At 43.1% G+C, this 14,117-nt stretch overlaps 1 protein-coding gene across 1 annotated transcript; it reads right to left on the reverse strand.

The window, feature by feature from the left end:
- Nucleotides 1-327: 327 nt before the first annotated feature.
- hoxb13a (homeobox B13a) lies at nt 328-2,916 on the reverse strand. The gene is made up of 2 exons (XM_061027038.1): nt 1,927-2,916; nt 328-978 (listed from the first exon to the last, which is right to left on the reverse strand). Exons 1-2 carry the CDS (start codon nt 2,627-2,629, stop codon nt 731-733), a joined length of 951 nt encoding a protein of 316 aa, XP_060883021.1. The 5' UTR covers nt 2,630-2,916; the 3' UTR covers nt 328-730.
- Nucleotides 2,917-14,117: the final 11,201 nt, after the last annotated feature.

Raw genomic sequence — 14,117 nt, forward strand, 5'->3', positions numbered from 1 at the left:
CTAAATGAACATTTTCTCTTTTTCCAGCAGCTCCAGATAATATATAAATTAATTAAATAAAAGTTTAGCACTTTTTGTTCCCACGGGTCTGCGGACTGAGAGCAGGAAACAGATATCTTTGTTGTGGTGATGTTCACACTCTCATAAACACGTTTTAATCTGCACGTGCACTCTCGAGTCCTCGCGCTTGGTTGTCCGGTCTTCCAGCCTTTGAGTGCGGATTTGTTTGCACATTTTACGGGAATAGTTTCACGGAGGAGGAGGCGACCAGAAGCACTTTACACGATCCCAAAGTTTTCAAAGATATGAGACCTACTGGAGACTCCATCGGGATTAAAGGTGTTTATTAAGTGATGCACTATACTGGGAGTACTGGGATTACTGGTTTACAGGCGTTATAAACAGTATGAACAGCATATAGTGTGTTACACGAACAACACGGACAGACAGTAAAACACAGACAGGAGACAGACAGTTACATCGAGGCAGGCAGGAAGGTGCTGTATGTACAGGAAGAGGGCTTTGGTTCTCTTCTTTCTCCTTTATGTCCTTTTTTTATTTGTTTTCTTCTTGACACGCGCTTTTACGCACAGCCCCAGTCCATCAGGAGTACCATCGAGTTCATTTATTTTCCATGTGTATGGTGTCTGTCGGTTCATTCTTCATGTTTAACACACACAGACACATCCAGATCCTTCATTTAACCGTCCAGAGCGCGCGAGCCTGCATGCTACGGCGCGCTGCTCTTCACTTTGGCCACGAACTTCTTCTCCTTCACCCTCCGGTTCTGGAACCAGATGGTGATCTGCCGCTCCGACAGGTTGGTGGCGGCGGAGATCTTCCTCCTCTTGTCCTTGGTGATGAATTTGTTGGCCCCGTATTCCTTCTCCAGCTCCTTCAGCTGCACCTTGGTGTACGGGATCCGCTTCTTCCTGCCGCGGCGGAAAGGCGAGCCGTCGTGCTGATGAGCCACCACATCTGTGAGAGAGAAGAAGGGGGGGGGGGGGGACATGCGGTCTGAGGGGGGGCTGCACACACCGGGACAGAACTACTATCATACACACGAGCGTGCATTGAGGTTTCTGTGTGCTTAATGAAGACGGAGGGTCTGTGCTTGCAGCTGATTGGTCAGCCATGCTGCGACAGACAAACAACATGGTGGATGTCTGCTGTCTGCACGAGCATGCAGCTGCACACTCTGTCCTCAAATAAACGTTCATTTCTGTTAATTCACGTAACAATGGATTCTCTAATCCTCTTCAATGTTCAGGTTGAGTCATTTTTATAGCACGAGTGATTCCATATCCCATGTGTGTGCGATTCATAAATCAAAAGATGTATTCGTTTTCCAAAATGAACTCTTTGTTTAAAATCTCAAATAAGAGCCCACTGCTATGTGATTATTATGCTGGTAGTTATGAATCATTATAAACCTGCTGAGTTTATTTTATCACTCTGCTAACAACACAACACGAGTCTCCCAGTAATTATCAGGTTTACACTCGAGGCTACACATGACCTTTATATTCATGAATGGACTTAATTAGCATGAAGAGACAGAAACAAATCTAAATATTAATGTTGCACTTTACGGTGACAGGTCATAATCTCTGAATTATTATTGAACCTACAAATCAAACAGCTTGTTTTCGTTTTACGCACCAGTTGCTCAAAAAGCTCAGACACAATGTTCGAGTAAAGATCGATCATAAAACAAACTGCTGAGATGCATAAAGACTTTGTTCAATAATTACAGCATCTAAATGATGTCATCAGATGTGTTTAATTAAAAGGAAACTCAATGAATGGATCATAATAACATTAAGTTCACTCACTTTGTGTCATCACGTGAGTGGGGCCTGAACATCATTTTATAAAAAATAGTTTTGATACCAAATTTGAACCGACATTAAAAACGTGTCTTACCTGCCAGCGCGGACTTCCACAGGTGCCCGGCCTGTCCCTGATCCTTGGAGCAGTACATTTGACCCCCCCAGCCGTTGGTCAGAGCCCAGGGCTGGTAGCTGTCCATGGGGAGCAGGGTGTCATGGCGCGGCTCTCCGGTGCCCAGAGTCTGGACCACCGACACATCCAAGTAGCTGGCCATGGACTGGTACGGACTCGGGTAGCCGTGATAGAAGGCGAACTCTTTGGCCCGGTGGTTCGAGTACTCGTCTGAGTTCACCGTGGTGTCCATGTACTGAGAGCCGGCCGCCTGCGTGCAGGACTTCAGGGAACCCCGCCCCATCCTGCACGGGTAGTAACCGTTACCAAAGTAGCCATACGGTAACGCGGTGGCGGCAGAGGAGCTCTGATGCGGCACGGCCGACGCAGGACACGGTCCGGCCGCGCACTGCTTCCCCGAGGACGCTCCAGACTCACTGGAGCCGGAAGCAGACACATCCACGGTGGGGTACCCGGCCGAGGAGTGCACCAGACCGGACGGGTGACCGCCCAGAGCAGCGGCAGCCGCGGAGTGTGCCATGATGTTGCGGCACTGGCTAGCGGCGAAGTTTCCGCTGCCCACCAGCCCCTCCATGTTCTTGTTCAGGTCGTCCAGGTTGTTGTCATACACAAACATCACCGTGTCCGCTGGCCAGCGAGGGTTGAGGACCAGGGAGGCGGTCATATGCGCTCCTGTTCCCGGTCTGGCTTCCGTTCGTCTCCGTTTCCTCTCAGATTCTGTTGGCTGCTACCGCGCGCAAAGCTGCTACATCTGCTGAAAGAGGAGCTCAGGTTTACGCATTGATTCCAGTCTGAGCTCTCTCCTGCTCACTCACGTGCACTGTCATAGCACGCGCCCTGCTGCACCGTTTGTTGACGGTGCTCGCTCGAGGCAAATACTCCCGGTAACCGAGAGGTCCCCCAGTTACATCTCAGCCGCAGCTTTGACGCAACGAGCCCGCGGGAGCAGGAGAGAAGGGAGGGAGCGTGTCCATTGGATGAGACTGGATCATCACGTGATGGGATGGAGAAAAAAAGGCGGAGAAGAAGAGTCTTGTCAAAGAAAAATGTTTTTATGAGGCTCGAGCTGTGGCACGAGAGGGGCATGAGCTGCGTGCAGCGCTGCAGCTCCGTGAACGTGCTGAGGCTCCTCGTGCAGCTGATTGATGTCAGACTAAAGTCTCTGATCGCCTGAAGACTTGACGTGATGTCACCGTGAGTTTCAGAAAACAAAGAATTCACTTCACATGTTTTGTGTTGTGCGTAAAGACGCACACTGTGCGCGCATGATGAAGTCAAACAAGAGGATGTGACAGTGAGGATATTTCTACTCTGACACAAGAAGGACATTATGATCACAACAAATTCAAACATTTGACGTTGAAGAAAAGACATTTAGTTTTTAATATTTCCCAAAATATTCAAACGTGTGTGTAAAATGTTCAAAGTTATGGACACGTAAAGACTGTTGCAGCTTCGCGCTGCCAAATGCACGAGGGGGGAAAGTTTATAGTTGTCATAAAATATAAAAAAAGAAATCATAACTGTGGATGTTTCCAACCTTCAGCAGAAGAAGAAGAAACCTTTAAATGTAGAATAACTGTAGGCTTACTCTGCTGGTCACCTCTCTCTCCCTCTCTCTCTCTCTCTCTCTCTCTCAGTTTAAGGCTAATGGAAGCGTAAAGCGGGTTTATGGAGATTTGGAGGGTTTAAGATTTGAGAGAAAATGGCTTCGGTTCAAAGAGCTGCATGAAGGTTTTCCCTTCACTTCTGACCCACGGTCCGCGTCTTCATTTCACCGTCTGCTGGTGGATTTACATTTATGAGGAGAGGAGAGGAGACCGGCGCCTCGTGCTGTTTTTGTTTCATGCGTGCAGAAATGTGAGGTGATGAAAACATATTCTCACTGTCACCTTCTGCAAGAATGAACCACAACGAAAAGACTTGAAGATACGTCCTCTCCTTATTTTAACATACACAGAGATGTAAATGTTCAAACATGTCTCTGCACTCAGTTCAATATTTAATCAAGTGCATGAACAAACTGAGGCCTGAATGACGTCATCATGAAGATAATACAGTCTCAGCTGCGCGCGTGTGATGCGTATTAGACGCCATGTTTTCTGCATATGACCTTAAATTAAAGCATCCCTTAATTTAGTATTTGGTTCTTAAATACGAGACACTAAAGACATGAAAACACACACATGTGATGTCTGTGGACAAACCGAGAGTGAGAGGTTCAGCTCAGCTCTTTGAATCAGAATCAGATTTATTCATTTCGAGTCTTGATCCAAACTTTAGAGCTGAAGAATCCTTTCGGGGGAGAAACGTCTTCAACATCTTCAGTTAGCTTTGGATCAAGCTTCGACTGTACCATGACCTGGATGAGAACCTGCACAGACAATCAGCTGTGTTGGACAGGTGTGCTCTAAAGAGTGGGACTGTGCTACGTTTTAAATTTGAATTGAATTCATTCATTTTAATTCAGTCTTCATGTGAGATCATCTGGAGCTGCGCTGTGGCTTCATTATCTCTGTTCTCAGGGACTGGAAGCGGCTGCAGGAGAAGTGTATGCTGCTTTTTTAGAGTTCATTCCTTCATATATATATTTATTTATTTAATCAATATAAATTATATTACAGCAGGTGTGAACGTGCTTGTGCAGGAGAAGCGGGTAGAGGAGCCGAGCGGAGTCTGAAGTGATAAAAAGATGAATAAATCCCTGACTGAACTTTTCTAATGTTCACTCATTAAATACACATTTAAAGAAAAGTATCAGCTGTTAGTTCAACATTATTCTTTAAGTTTCTTCTTTTTAAGTTTTTTTAATTCTTATTTTTCCTCATGCAGTCCAACATTTATTATTTAATGCAAAAAAAAATTACACAAATAAATGAGACAAACATGAAGAATTAATATGAAGTTAATGTTTCAAACATTTGTCTTGTCCCCTTTATCTCTAAAAATCTACATTTTGAACAAAATAAATAAAAGATCTGTGCAGAGTTTGGTTGCTGCCCCATCAGTCTGACTCTTTTTGATGTTTATATTATTTCAAACATGTTTGAATCATGGTAATCATTTTAGGAAAACTACAAACTGTTCGACATGATGTAAAGGATTCTCTGTTGTCATGGTGAGTTAGCATGCAGAGGTTAGCACATGCTAACTGACCTGTGGCCTTCTGTTTTTGACTCGGTTCATATTCTGATCATCTATAAATGATCACAGTCCTGAGTATCATTCACATGCTTTACTAAAGTTCCTCTCCACGACAGAAACCCAAACATCAGCTGGCCGTGACCGTGGGGACATGTTGGTGTGAGCTTTCAGATTTATTCTCCCTCTATAGTTTTTATTCAAAGGTAAAATCCAGCACACTGTCTCAACATTTGCAGGCGCACAGGTTCATCCTGATGGAGGTCTGGTACCGAGAGGTTGATGATAAAAGTTTGTTTTCAGGTGAGAGAGCAGCGGGAGTTTAACCTCAAAGTTGTTGACGGACACATTTCTCTCCTGCACACCTGTCTGTCTGTAGTTTTTATTAAAATCCTTTCTGCTTCAGACCCTTACTGCGGGAAGACTGAGCTCTGCTGGCTGCTCCAGGGTCCAGGATGAAAACTAAAGGGGGACAGGACTAGCCTCCAGACCTGCCAGAGGAGATCAGACCTGCAGAGTCTGTCCTCCGTTTTATTTATCTACTGAAATTCTTTAACAAAAAGGCTTTTACTCTGTGATTTCATTTTTATTCTGAGAGTCTGGTTTTATTCTCTGTTTTATTGTCTGATGTGAAACTCTTTGTTACCTATACAAATAAATTATTATTCTTATTTGTGCTTTTTGTATTCTTCTGTTCGTGTCTGTTTTTTTATCCCTAAATGTTAAAAACAAAGTCCCAACTTCCGGTAACATGAAAAATTAAAGACGAGATAAAACGAGAACTCGTGACAATCTCTGAGGAGCTTAAAGAAGAAACGTGAACTCTTCAAACAGAGAAGATGGAGAACAGGAAGAAGACATCACTGAAGATGTTTTTTTTTATTTTTATGAATATTTATTTCAATCTTAAAGGAGTCGCGACAATTCCGGTCGAGTAACGGCTTCATTAAAACAGAATAAAACTCTAATAATAATTAAAATAATAATTAAAATAACTTTATTTATACAGCAGCTTGTTAACAAAGCGCTTTGACAAACACAGCAAAGGCAGGAAGTTAGGACAACAACAGAATAAACATCAACAGAACAATCAGAGAGAATATAATAATAATAATAATATAAATAAAGATAATAAAGGAACAACAGGGAGGGATCAGGAGGCCGTTAAAGATATAAATAACCACAATTAAAGAGAATTAAATACAAAAGAACAAGTCAACAAGATGGGGAGAATAAAACAAGAAAATAGTTAATAAACATTCAAACAGAAAAAAGAGCAAAGACAAACAGCTCCGTTCAAAAGGAGAAAAGTTTTAAAAAGCTAAAAAAGCGTCAATATGACGTCATGAACATCACGTGATTCTCACTGTTCATGTTTTTATTCCTCCTTATAATAATGAATACTTTATAAATATTCTCCTACACACCCACGCACCCACACACACCTCCCAGACAGACAGTCTGTCTCTCCCATAGTGTGGTCTGTTGGGGGGGGGGGGAGCCTGGCCCCTGAGGGTCAAGGTCAAGTTTAACACGAAGAGAGAGAGAGAAGGGGGGGGGGGGGGGGGGGGGGCAGACAGACAGAAAGACCGACAGATGTAATGAGCTCAAGTTCAAGGCCACCACACACCTTGAAGCTGCTCCTGTGTGTGTGTGTGTGTGTGTGTGTGTGTGATGACGCAGAAGACGCCACGCTGTCTCGGTGATGGTCACCAGCTCGGTCCAATATAACCAGTCTGACCGGGATGAAGACAAACATTCAGACTGGTTCTTCATGAATCATTAACTGAAATAAAAACCAACGAAGAAGAAGAAGGTGAAGAGGGAAACCAAACACACGACAAACATCTGTCTTTCCCTTTCAAAATAAAGGTAAATATGACGTCAGCATGAGGATAAACGGCCTCTGACATAAACAGTGACGTGTAGGAGTACTCTTGCTTAATTATTTGGTATTAGCCAATTAGAGTCAGAGTGACCAGCGACAGCAAAGAACAATACCGTACAGGTGTTACGGGTCTCTCAGGTGGTCCCAGAGCAGACAGGTCACGTGCAGGTTTCATGACCTTCCGATCCTGTATTTAATAAACACGATCTGAGTCACTGTTATCATTTGAAAGACTTCATTTTTATTTATTTTTATTTTTTAATTTATAGGTTTTTTTGTTGTTGCGTGTTTTCAGTTGAGGATGCATTGCGACCTTTTGTACCCTCGTAGATCCGGGCCTGCTCTGTACACCTGTGCATACCTGCACTCCACCTCTGCTTACACTCCAGATGTTTAACCTCATCATTATAATCATCTTTGCGTGTTTTTATTTCTCTAATTATAATAATCTTTGTAAACGCACGGTTGATGATTTCTTTGTCCTCTTTTAAACGAGAATCCGATTTGAATGAATCTGATGGTTTTAAAGAAGTGAAATCTGACAATAATATGACTTAATGAAAGGGCTGCGGGGATTTCGACAGACACATGTAGACAGGTGTACTGAGAGAAGAGTTTAAATACACGGATACTCAAATCTCAAAATACTGAAGCTGCAGAGTCCAAGAATGCAAATAGAATAAAATTCAACGAAAAGAAATGATGAGGAGACGTTTGGTGCTTTAGAAAAACGCTTTTCTTCAGTGTCAGTAACAAACAGTAAATGACACCATCCTGAACCTCTGAGGGTTTTTTAAAATTCTTTCAGTCATATTTGAATCCATAAAACAAAATCGCAGCTTCCTGTTGGCTCTGACGAAATCTCTGCAGCTCTTCAGCAGCTCGTCACAGCTGCAGAATGAACTGAAAACATGCAAAAACATACTCATACGTCAAATTTAACGGAACGAAAGCTCTGCTGCGCATGCGTGCTTTAAATTTAAATTTGGTGTTTTTGGTTAAATGCTGATTAAATAAATTCTCCAGTGAGCTCGGACTCTGAGAATAATACAAAAAAATAAATTCAGCTGTATTTACATCGAGGGGATAATAAAGGCTCACTCATTATTATCATTATTAGGATTTTATTTTGTTAAATGCTGCAACAAATTCTATCCTAAATTAATTAAATACGTCAGTAAACACGTAATGGTGAATTAAAGTCAACATAATATACTCTGCGTGTTTCCAGGTAGGGCCTACGTCAGTCCACATTTTCTCCTGAAGTCTATAAAAACCGATCAGGCCGCTTTAAGTGTCCTGTGATGAATTTATAGTTTTGCTTTAATTAGGCTATGTATTTAAAACGAAGATTCCGGACTGAGATCCCGGGGTCCGGGTCCGGGTCCGGGGTCTGCTGAATCTCTGTGTCTTCACACCTAATGTTCCGTTTCTCTTCTTCTGCAGTTTCTCACTTTGTTTTGTTTTTTTCACTGGATGTGAAATAAATCTTATTTAGTCACTAAAATAATCTCCTTTGATGACTTCCTGTTGGGTAAGAAGAGGTGACCGTGAACGCATCATCTTGAATGACATGTGCAGGGTTTTATTTTTTTATTTCCTCCTGATGTTTTGAATCTTTAAAGTCTCTCTGTGAAAGTTTCTACAGACGAAATAAAAACACAGACACATACAGTCCAAAAAACCCCAGATATTTCTGTTCATGGGAATAAATTATGAATTGATTTAAACTTTTACCTGTAATTAAAAAATAATTAAACATTTTCTTCCACTTAAATGGATTTATATTTGGGCTTTTTGTTCCTTTATTTATATATACAGGACAGGGGATAGAGTCAGAGAGAGGAATGACATGTGGGGAAAGGACCCTCTGTTGGATTTGAACCTGGGCCTGCTTGGAGGACTACAGCCTCTGTACATGGGGCGTGCAAACTAACCACTAGGCCAGCTAACTGGTTCCCAATCAGAAGAGTTTTCTTACTGCAGACTCTAAAACTCACACAGACACAATCAGATGATTAAATGAAATGATTTGAATGTTGTGTGTTTAATGAAGGACTTCTGACAAACACTCGAGTGACAAGAGTTGAATTAAAGAGTTGAGTTAAAAAGTTGAGTTAAAGAGTTGAATTAAAGAGTTGAGTTAAAGAAAAGGAAAGGGGAGGACAGGAGGTTAGAAAAGGTAAACTTCATCAAAAAGTTTCATTCAGTAAGAATTCTGTCCGTTTGTTCTCTGTGGCATCAATCAATGTTTTCTTAATTTCTTTATTTATAAAAATGCAAGATTCAAAACTTTATTGTCCATCACATAGTGACAGAGAACGACCTTCAGTTGAAGCTCAGTAACATGAAAACATTCACACAATAAGACTCACTCAAAGTTCCATAAATAGGTCAAAACACGAGCATGTGGTGTTTATCTCGCCGTGTTTAAAACGTGTTACAGAGAGAATAAAAGAGTTTCTGAACGTCTTCTTTTCAGCTGATGGTCGTCTGAAACGTCTGCCTGAGGGGAAGGGGATGTGAAGGGTCCTCAGTGATGCAGACTGCTCAGTGTCTCCATCAGCACCAGCATGAGGCTTTTCATCCTGCAGGGTGAAACACACACAGTCATACTCACTGATACACAACAAACAAACAAACAAACAAACAAACAAACAAACAACAAGAAGAGCTCCTCTAGTAGGATTAAGGTTTATCCAGAAGATGTAAAAAATGGCCGCCCCTCTCACAGACATTCTGCAAAATAAAACACAACATTATTCTCACATGTCAGACTTTATCTTCCTTCTACATATTCACATATATTTATACATGTTGATGCACATAAATCATCGTCTGAATGACCTTTAGTACATCTCTAACCGTCCTGTGTTTACTGACATTCACTCCAAGAAAAGGGAACTTTAATATATTTAAATAAACTCTGAAGCAGGAGGGAAAACCAGAGCCGAGGTCTCGATGATCTTCCTTCCTCTCAGGTCGGTTTGCAGCACACAGCCTCGTCTCTCTCCATTAAAGCGAGAGCTGCTTTCAGCCAATCAGGAGCCAGTGTTTGGAGGACATTGTTATTCACAGTACAGAGTTTTTTTTCTCTTTCTGTTGACAGGCAGGAAGGTTGGTGAGGTGTCTCTGTGTGCTGTTCTGTTCCCTCAGCGGCCAATAGGAGGGAGCCTTGTACCTCAGAGAGAGGCTCAGGTGACCGTCCTCTCTCTCTCTCTCTCTCTCTCTCTCTCTCTCTCTCACACACACACACACACACACCAGAAGTAGTGATGGATCTGAGAGCAGAAAATGTTTCATTGCAGGTTTGGATCTCCGCCTGCAGAGAAACAGATCACAGCTGTTATGGTTGAACAAATAATCCATTTCATTTGCAGAACAAAATCTCCAAACTGAACTTTCTTTTGACAAAATCTGCATTTTTCTGTCCACATTGATTTTTAGAAACCCGGTTCATGTTGTGAAAACCTGAAGATGAGCTTCAAAAGCTCTAGATGAATGTTAAGTATGTGGATCTGCAGTTCCTCCAGTGTCCACTAGAGTCTGTCTCCTGCAGTGAGTCAGTCGTCATAGAGCTCTATGTTAAAATGTCCAACTTTACAGCTGCAGTTCCTCCAGTGTCCACTAGAGTCTGTCAGACTATTTTAAGATGCTAAAGTACAAAGACGGGATCCGATGAGACTTCTCGCTACGTGTCACTTGAGTTCACAAACTGACATTTCTTTATCCTGAGTTTCAAACATGCTCTCCGTCTCAGTCCAGTAGCTCGCTGTGTGTCCCTTTGATGGATCAGATGTTGTTTTTCTCTCTTCTGTGCGACATGAAAATGTTTTCTGTGTGCTCTGAATACCGTTGGTTAGAGAAACGCTCTGACCTCTGCTTGAGGTCATGTGAATACAGTTTGTCAGGCCTTCATTTGAGCGATGAAGCGTTCCTCGTTCATCTGATCAAACACTCAAACTGGCTTTTTTTTTCACCGCTGTGTTCATATTTGAGGAACAATGCACATGCTGCGTTCCTGTTCTGTGCAGCATGTGTGTGACATGTGCAGCGTGCTATAATGTTTGAGAGCTTACAGAAAAATCTGTGTGTTGTCCCGACGTACACCCCGAGCCGAACGTGTCAGAAAAAGAGTTTGTGCAACATCTGCTCCCGACTGGAGGACTTCTCTTGTGGTTTTGGCTCATGCTCAGTGATGCTGCAGAGCTGCAGTAGCAAAGAGGAGTTGAACCCTCCTGATATGTGTCACAGCGCTGTGTGTTCTTACCCGCCTGTTTAAAGGTTTGTCTCTGGAGAAGCGCCAGGTGTTCTGATCCTATACATCATGTTTACACACACTGGAGCTGATCTGTTAGCAGTTAAACACCATGTTTAGGGGAGGATTTTATTAAGTTTATGTCCATGTTGTTGGCTTCCTGCAGCATTATTCCATCCTGAAATAAACTCTGAAACATGCAGGATGTACTTAGCTCAGTGGTCAGTGTGGTTCTGTAAGACTCAGGGGAAACTGCTTGCTTCTTGTTTTTTTTTTCTTCAGTTGATGGTTTCACATTTTATTTCTATTTTGTCACGTTTAGGGACTTTACTCGTCCAGTCGACATGTTTGTTTGTTGTTTTGGACTTGGAGAAGGCCTCTGACCCCGGTCCCCAGGAGAGGGAACCATCATGAGCCGTCTGTCCTTGTACGACCAAAAATGAAGCTGAAAGTCAAAGACGCGCCCGTTAGGATTTGGCATCGCCATGGGCCGTCCCTCGTTTCAAGGGCTCTGAATGATCCGCCTGTGGGATGAAAAGGGTTCTGATCACATCTTTACATTTCGCCTGTGATATGGGTGTGCCGACTTCCATCAGGATCCTAGGAAGTTTGAAGTGGTGAGGCAGCATCTCCAGTCTGAGGCTTTGTGCTGAGCTGCTGCGTGGAAGAAGGAGAGGGGATTGAGAAAGTTTTTCTTGTTTCGGGGCACTCTGTGAAACTTTCTGTGCCATTGACTTTGATGATCCAGACTTCACCTGAGGTGGATTCCCTGAAGCATTCCTGTTTTATTTTTACAATAACATCAGCTATTTCACAGCCGTATGCTAACACCTTGCCTCTAACTGCTCGGGCTGTGTTTTGTGCGTTTGTACCGTCCTTACATGAAACACATGTCATGGAGGAGAAGAAGGAAGAACTTCCCATAGACACCTCTGGGCACATATTTCTGTCAAATCAATAAACATCTTCATTTGTGAGCGTGCATACCGATGAGATGTGCATGTTGGTTTTGATTTATGGCTCAGCAGCTCGACGAGAAGAAATGTAACGCCTGTCATGGTTTGCTGCCAAAACCCTGCTGTCCCAAAAGATCACTAGGTTTGATCAAATGTTCAAAAGAACACTTTTGAATCTGTCAAACATATGGCTGAATCTGCTTTATCGAGTCCGCCCTGCAGGGAGCGACTCGCTGCGCCGCACAGATGCTCCTGATTCTACTGCTCGGGTTGTTAAAGTTCACACTTCTAGCAACCTGTTTTTCCTCTTTACACCGAGTTAATGGTTTTCATCATCGACCAGAATGTTCTCCCTCAACACCAAACTTTCCCCCCAAAAATAGAGCTTTCACGCCTGCAGAAAACGTCCAGAAGTTTATCAGTCTTTGTGTGAACACAAACATCTGAATGTTTCTCTCTTCAGCCGGAGTTTCTCCTCCAGCCTCCTCGTATTTATTCTGCAGAAAGTCAGAGTGAGCTGATGTGAGAACGCAGCAGGATATAATCAGGAGAATTCACCTGGAGCCAGTGGGAGGGGGTGGTGACCTTTATTCCCTGTGATCGCTGCACGACCATAGACTGTCTGCACGCCACCTCTACCATCTCTGTGCTCTAATCAACCTGCTGCTGCATGTTTCCTGTTCTCCAGTATGTTCTTCTCCAATCTTTAGTTCACATTGAGATTCTCTTCAACTATACGTAGCATTGATACAAAGACACATATTCTCATTATAACGTCGTGAAGAGGACTCTGTTGTTGCCCGTCTTACCTCAGGAGGCCCCGCCCCCCCTCCTGTCTGCTGTGAGGTGCATGTGTGAACAGATCAGGAGGAAATCTGGAGTGGTCCTCCTGAATTATCTCGATATTTTCAGGAGTGCAGATGTGAAAATGTCTTCAGGAACAAACCTCTGAATGTTGTCTCAGTGAGTGTTGACGGTCTTTGTAAAACCCGGTCTCAAACAGGACCGTGAAGGTACTTTCTAAATGCTAGATTGCAGCGGATGCTAACATGCGATCATAATTCACTGAGGCCTTTTTTTAACGACAGACGTTACTGTGATCAACTGTTCAGTAAGGAGACGAGACGAGATGTCTGATGATGTCTCGGTAATGTCATCAGTCAGGTTTCATGAATCTGCAGGCGGAGATACTAACCGTGCAGCGTTTACTCCTGACCTCGTCTCCGAGCTTCCTGCAGCTGTTCATGTTCTCGTGTGTTTCAGCTGACTCTGCAGCACGTCTCGCTGCTGCACAGATGTGGTGCGCTGTCGGCTCAATAAATCTGTGTCTTTGTGTTTAAGAGTCAGTGAAAGCAGCTGCTGCTGCGCCGAACAACAGAACTCATTATCAAGCAGAAATGTACCACTATCACGTCTCTGCATTTTACAGCATGTTGGAAGTCATTATATTATATCCATACAGCTGTAGCACAAGGCTCAGAGTTATTCTAAAGTTTGATCAATGCTCTGCACCCTCTGAGTTCTCGGGCTGGTTTGTGTCTCTGTTCTCCTGCTGTGAGCTCACGTTCAGACTCCTGACGGTCAGAGGACAGACAAGGTTACAGAAGTCAACACTCACTCAGGGAGGGGAGTGGTTACCTTTGAAATTCAATTCCTGGTTCTCTTTTTATGTGTAGTGTAACTATCAGGATACATAATGTGAGATCTTCATCCTGCAGAGACTGTTTAAAAAAAAAAGGAAAAAAAACATGACAGCAACGAACGGCATTTCTGAGGCCTCGAGTTTTGCATTTGGCCGTTGCTATGTTGGTTTCCTGCAGCCATTGGTAACCCCCCAATGATGAGAAAAGTCCATCCTCTCCGTCTTCTGCCTGCTCCACTTTTCAGAAAATGTGTGCTCAAACAGGCC

The sequence above is a fragment of the Labrus mixtus genome, chromosome 20, assembly GCF_963584025.1.
Source record: "Labrus mixtus chromosome 20, fLabMix1.1, whole genome shotgun sequence".
Taxonomy (NCBI): Eukaryota; Metazoa; Chordata; class Actinopteri; order Labriformes; family Labridae; genus Labrus; species Labrus mixtus.

Bases quoted from the DNA above. Each gene is read 5' to 3' on its own strand.
- hoxb13a (XM_061027038.1), bottom strand. From the start codon at position 2,629: ATGACCGCCTCCCTGGTCCTCAACCCTCGCTGGCCAGCGGACACGGTG. The intron at 979-1,926 runs GTAAGACACGTT...TCTCTCTCACAG, and splicing joins GTGGAAGTCCGCGCTGGCAG to ATGTGGTGGCTCATCAGCAC.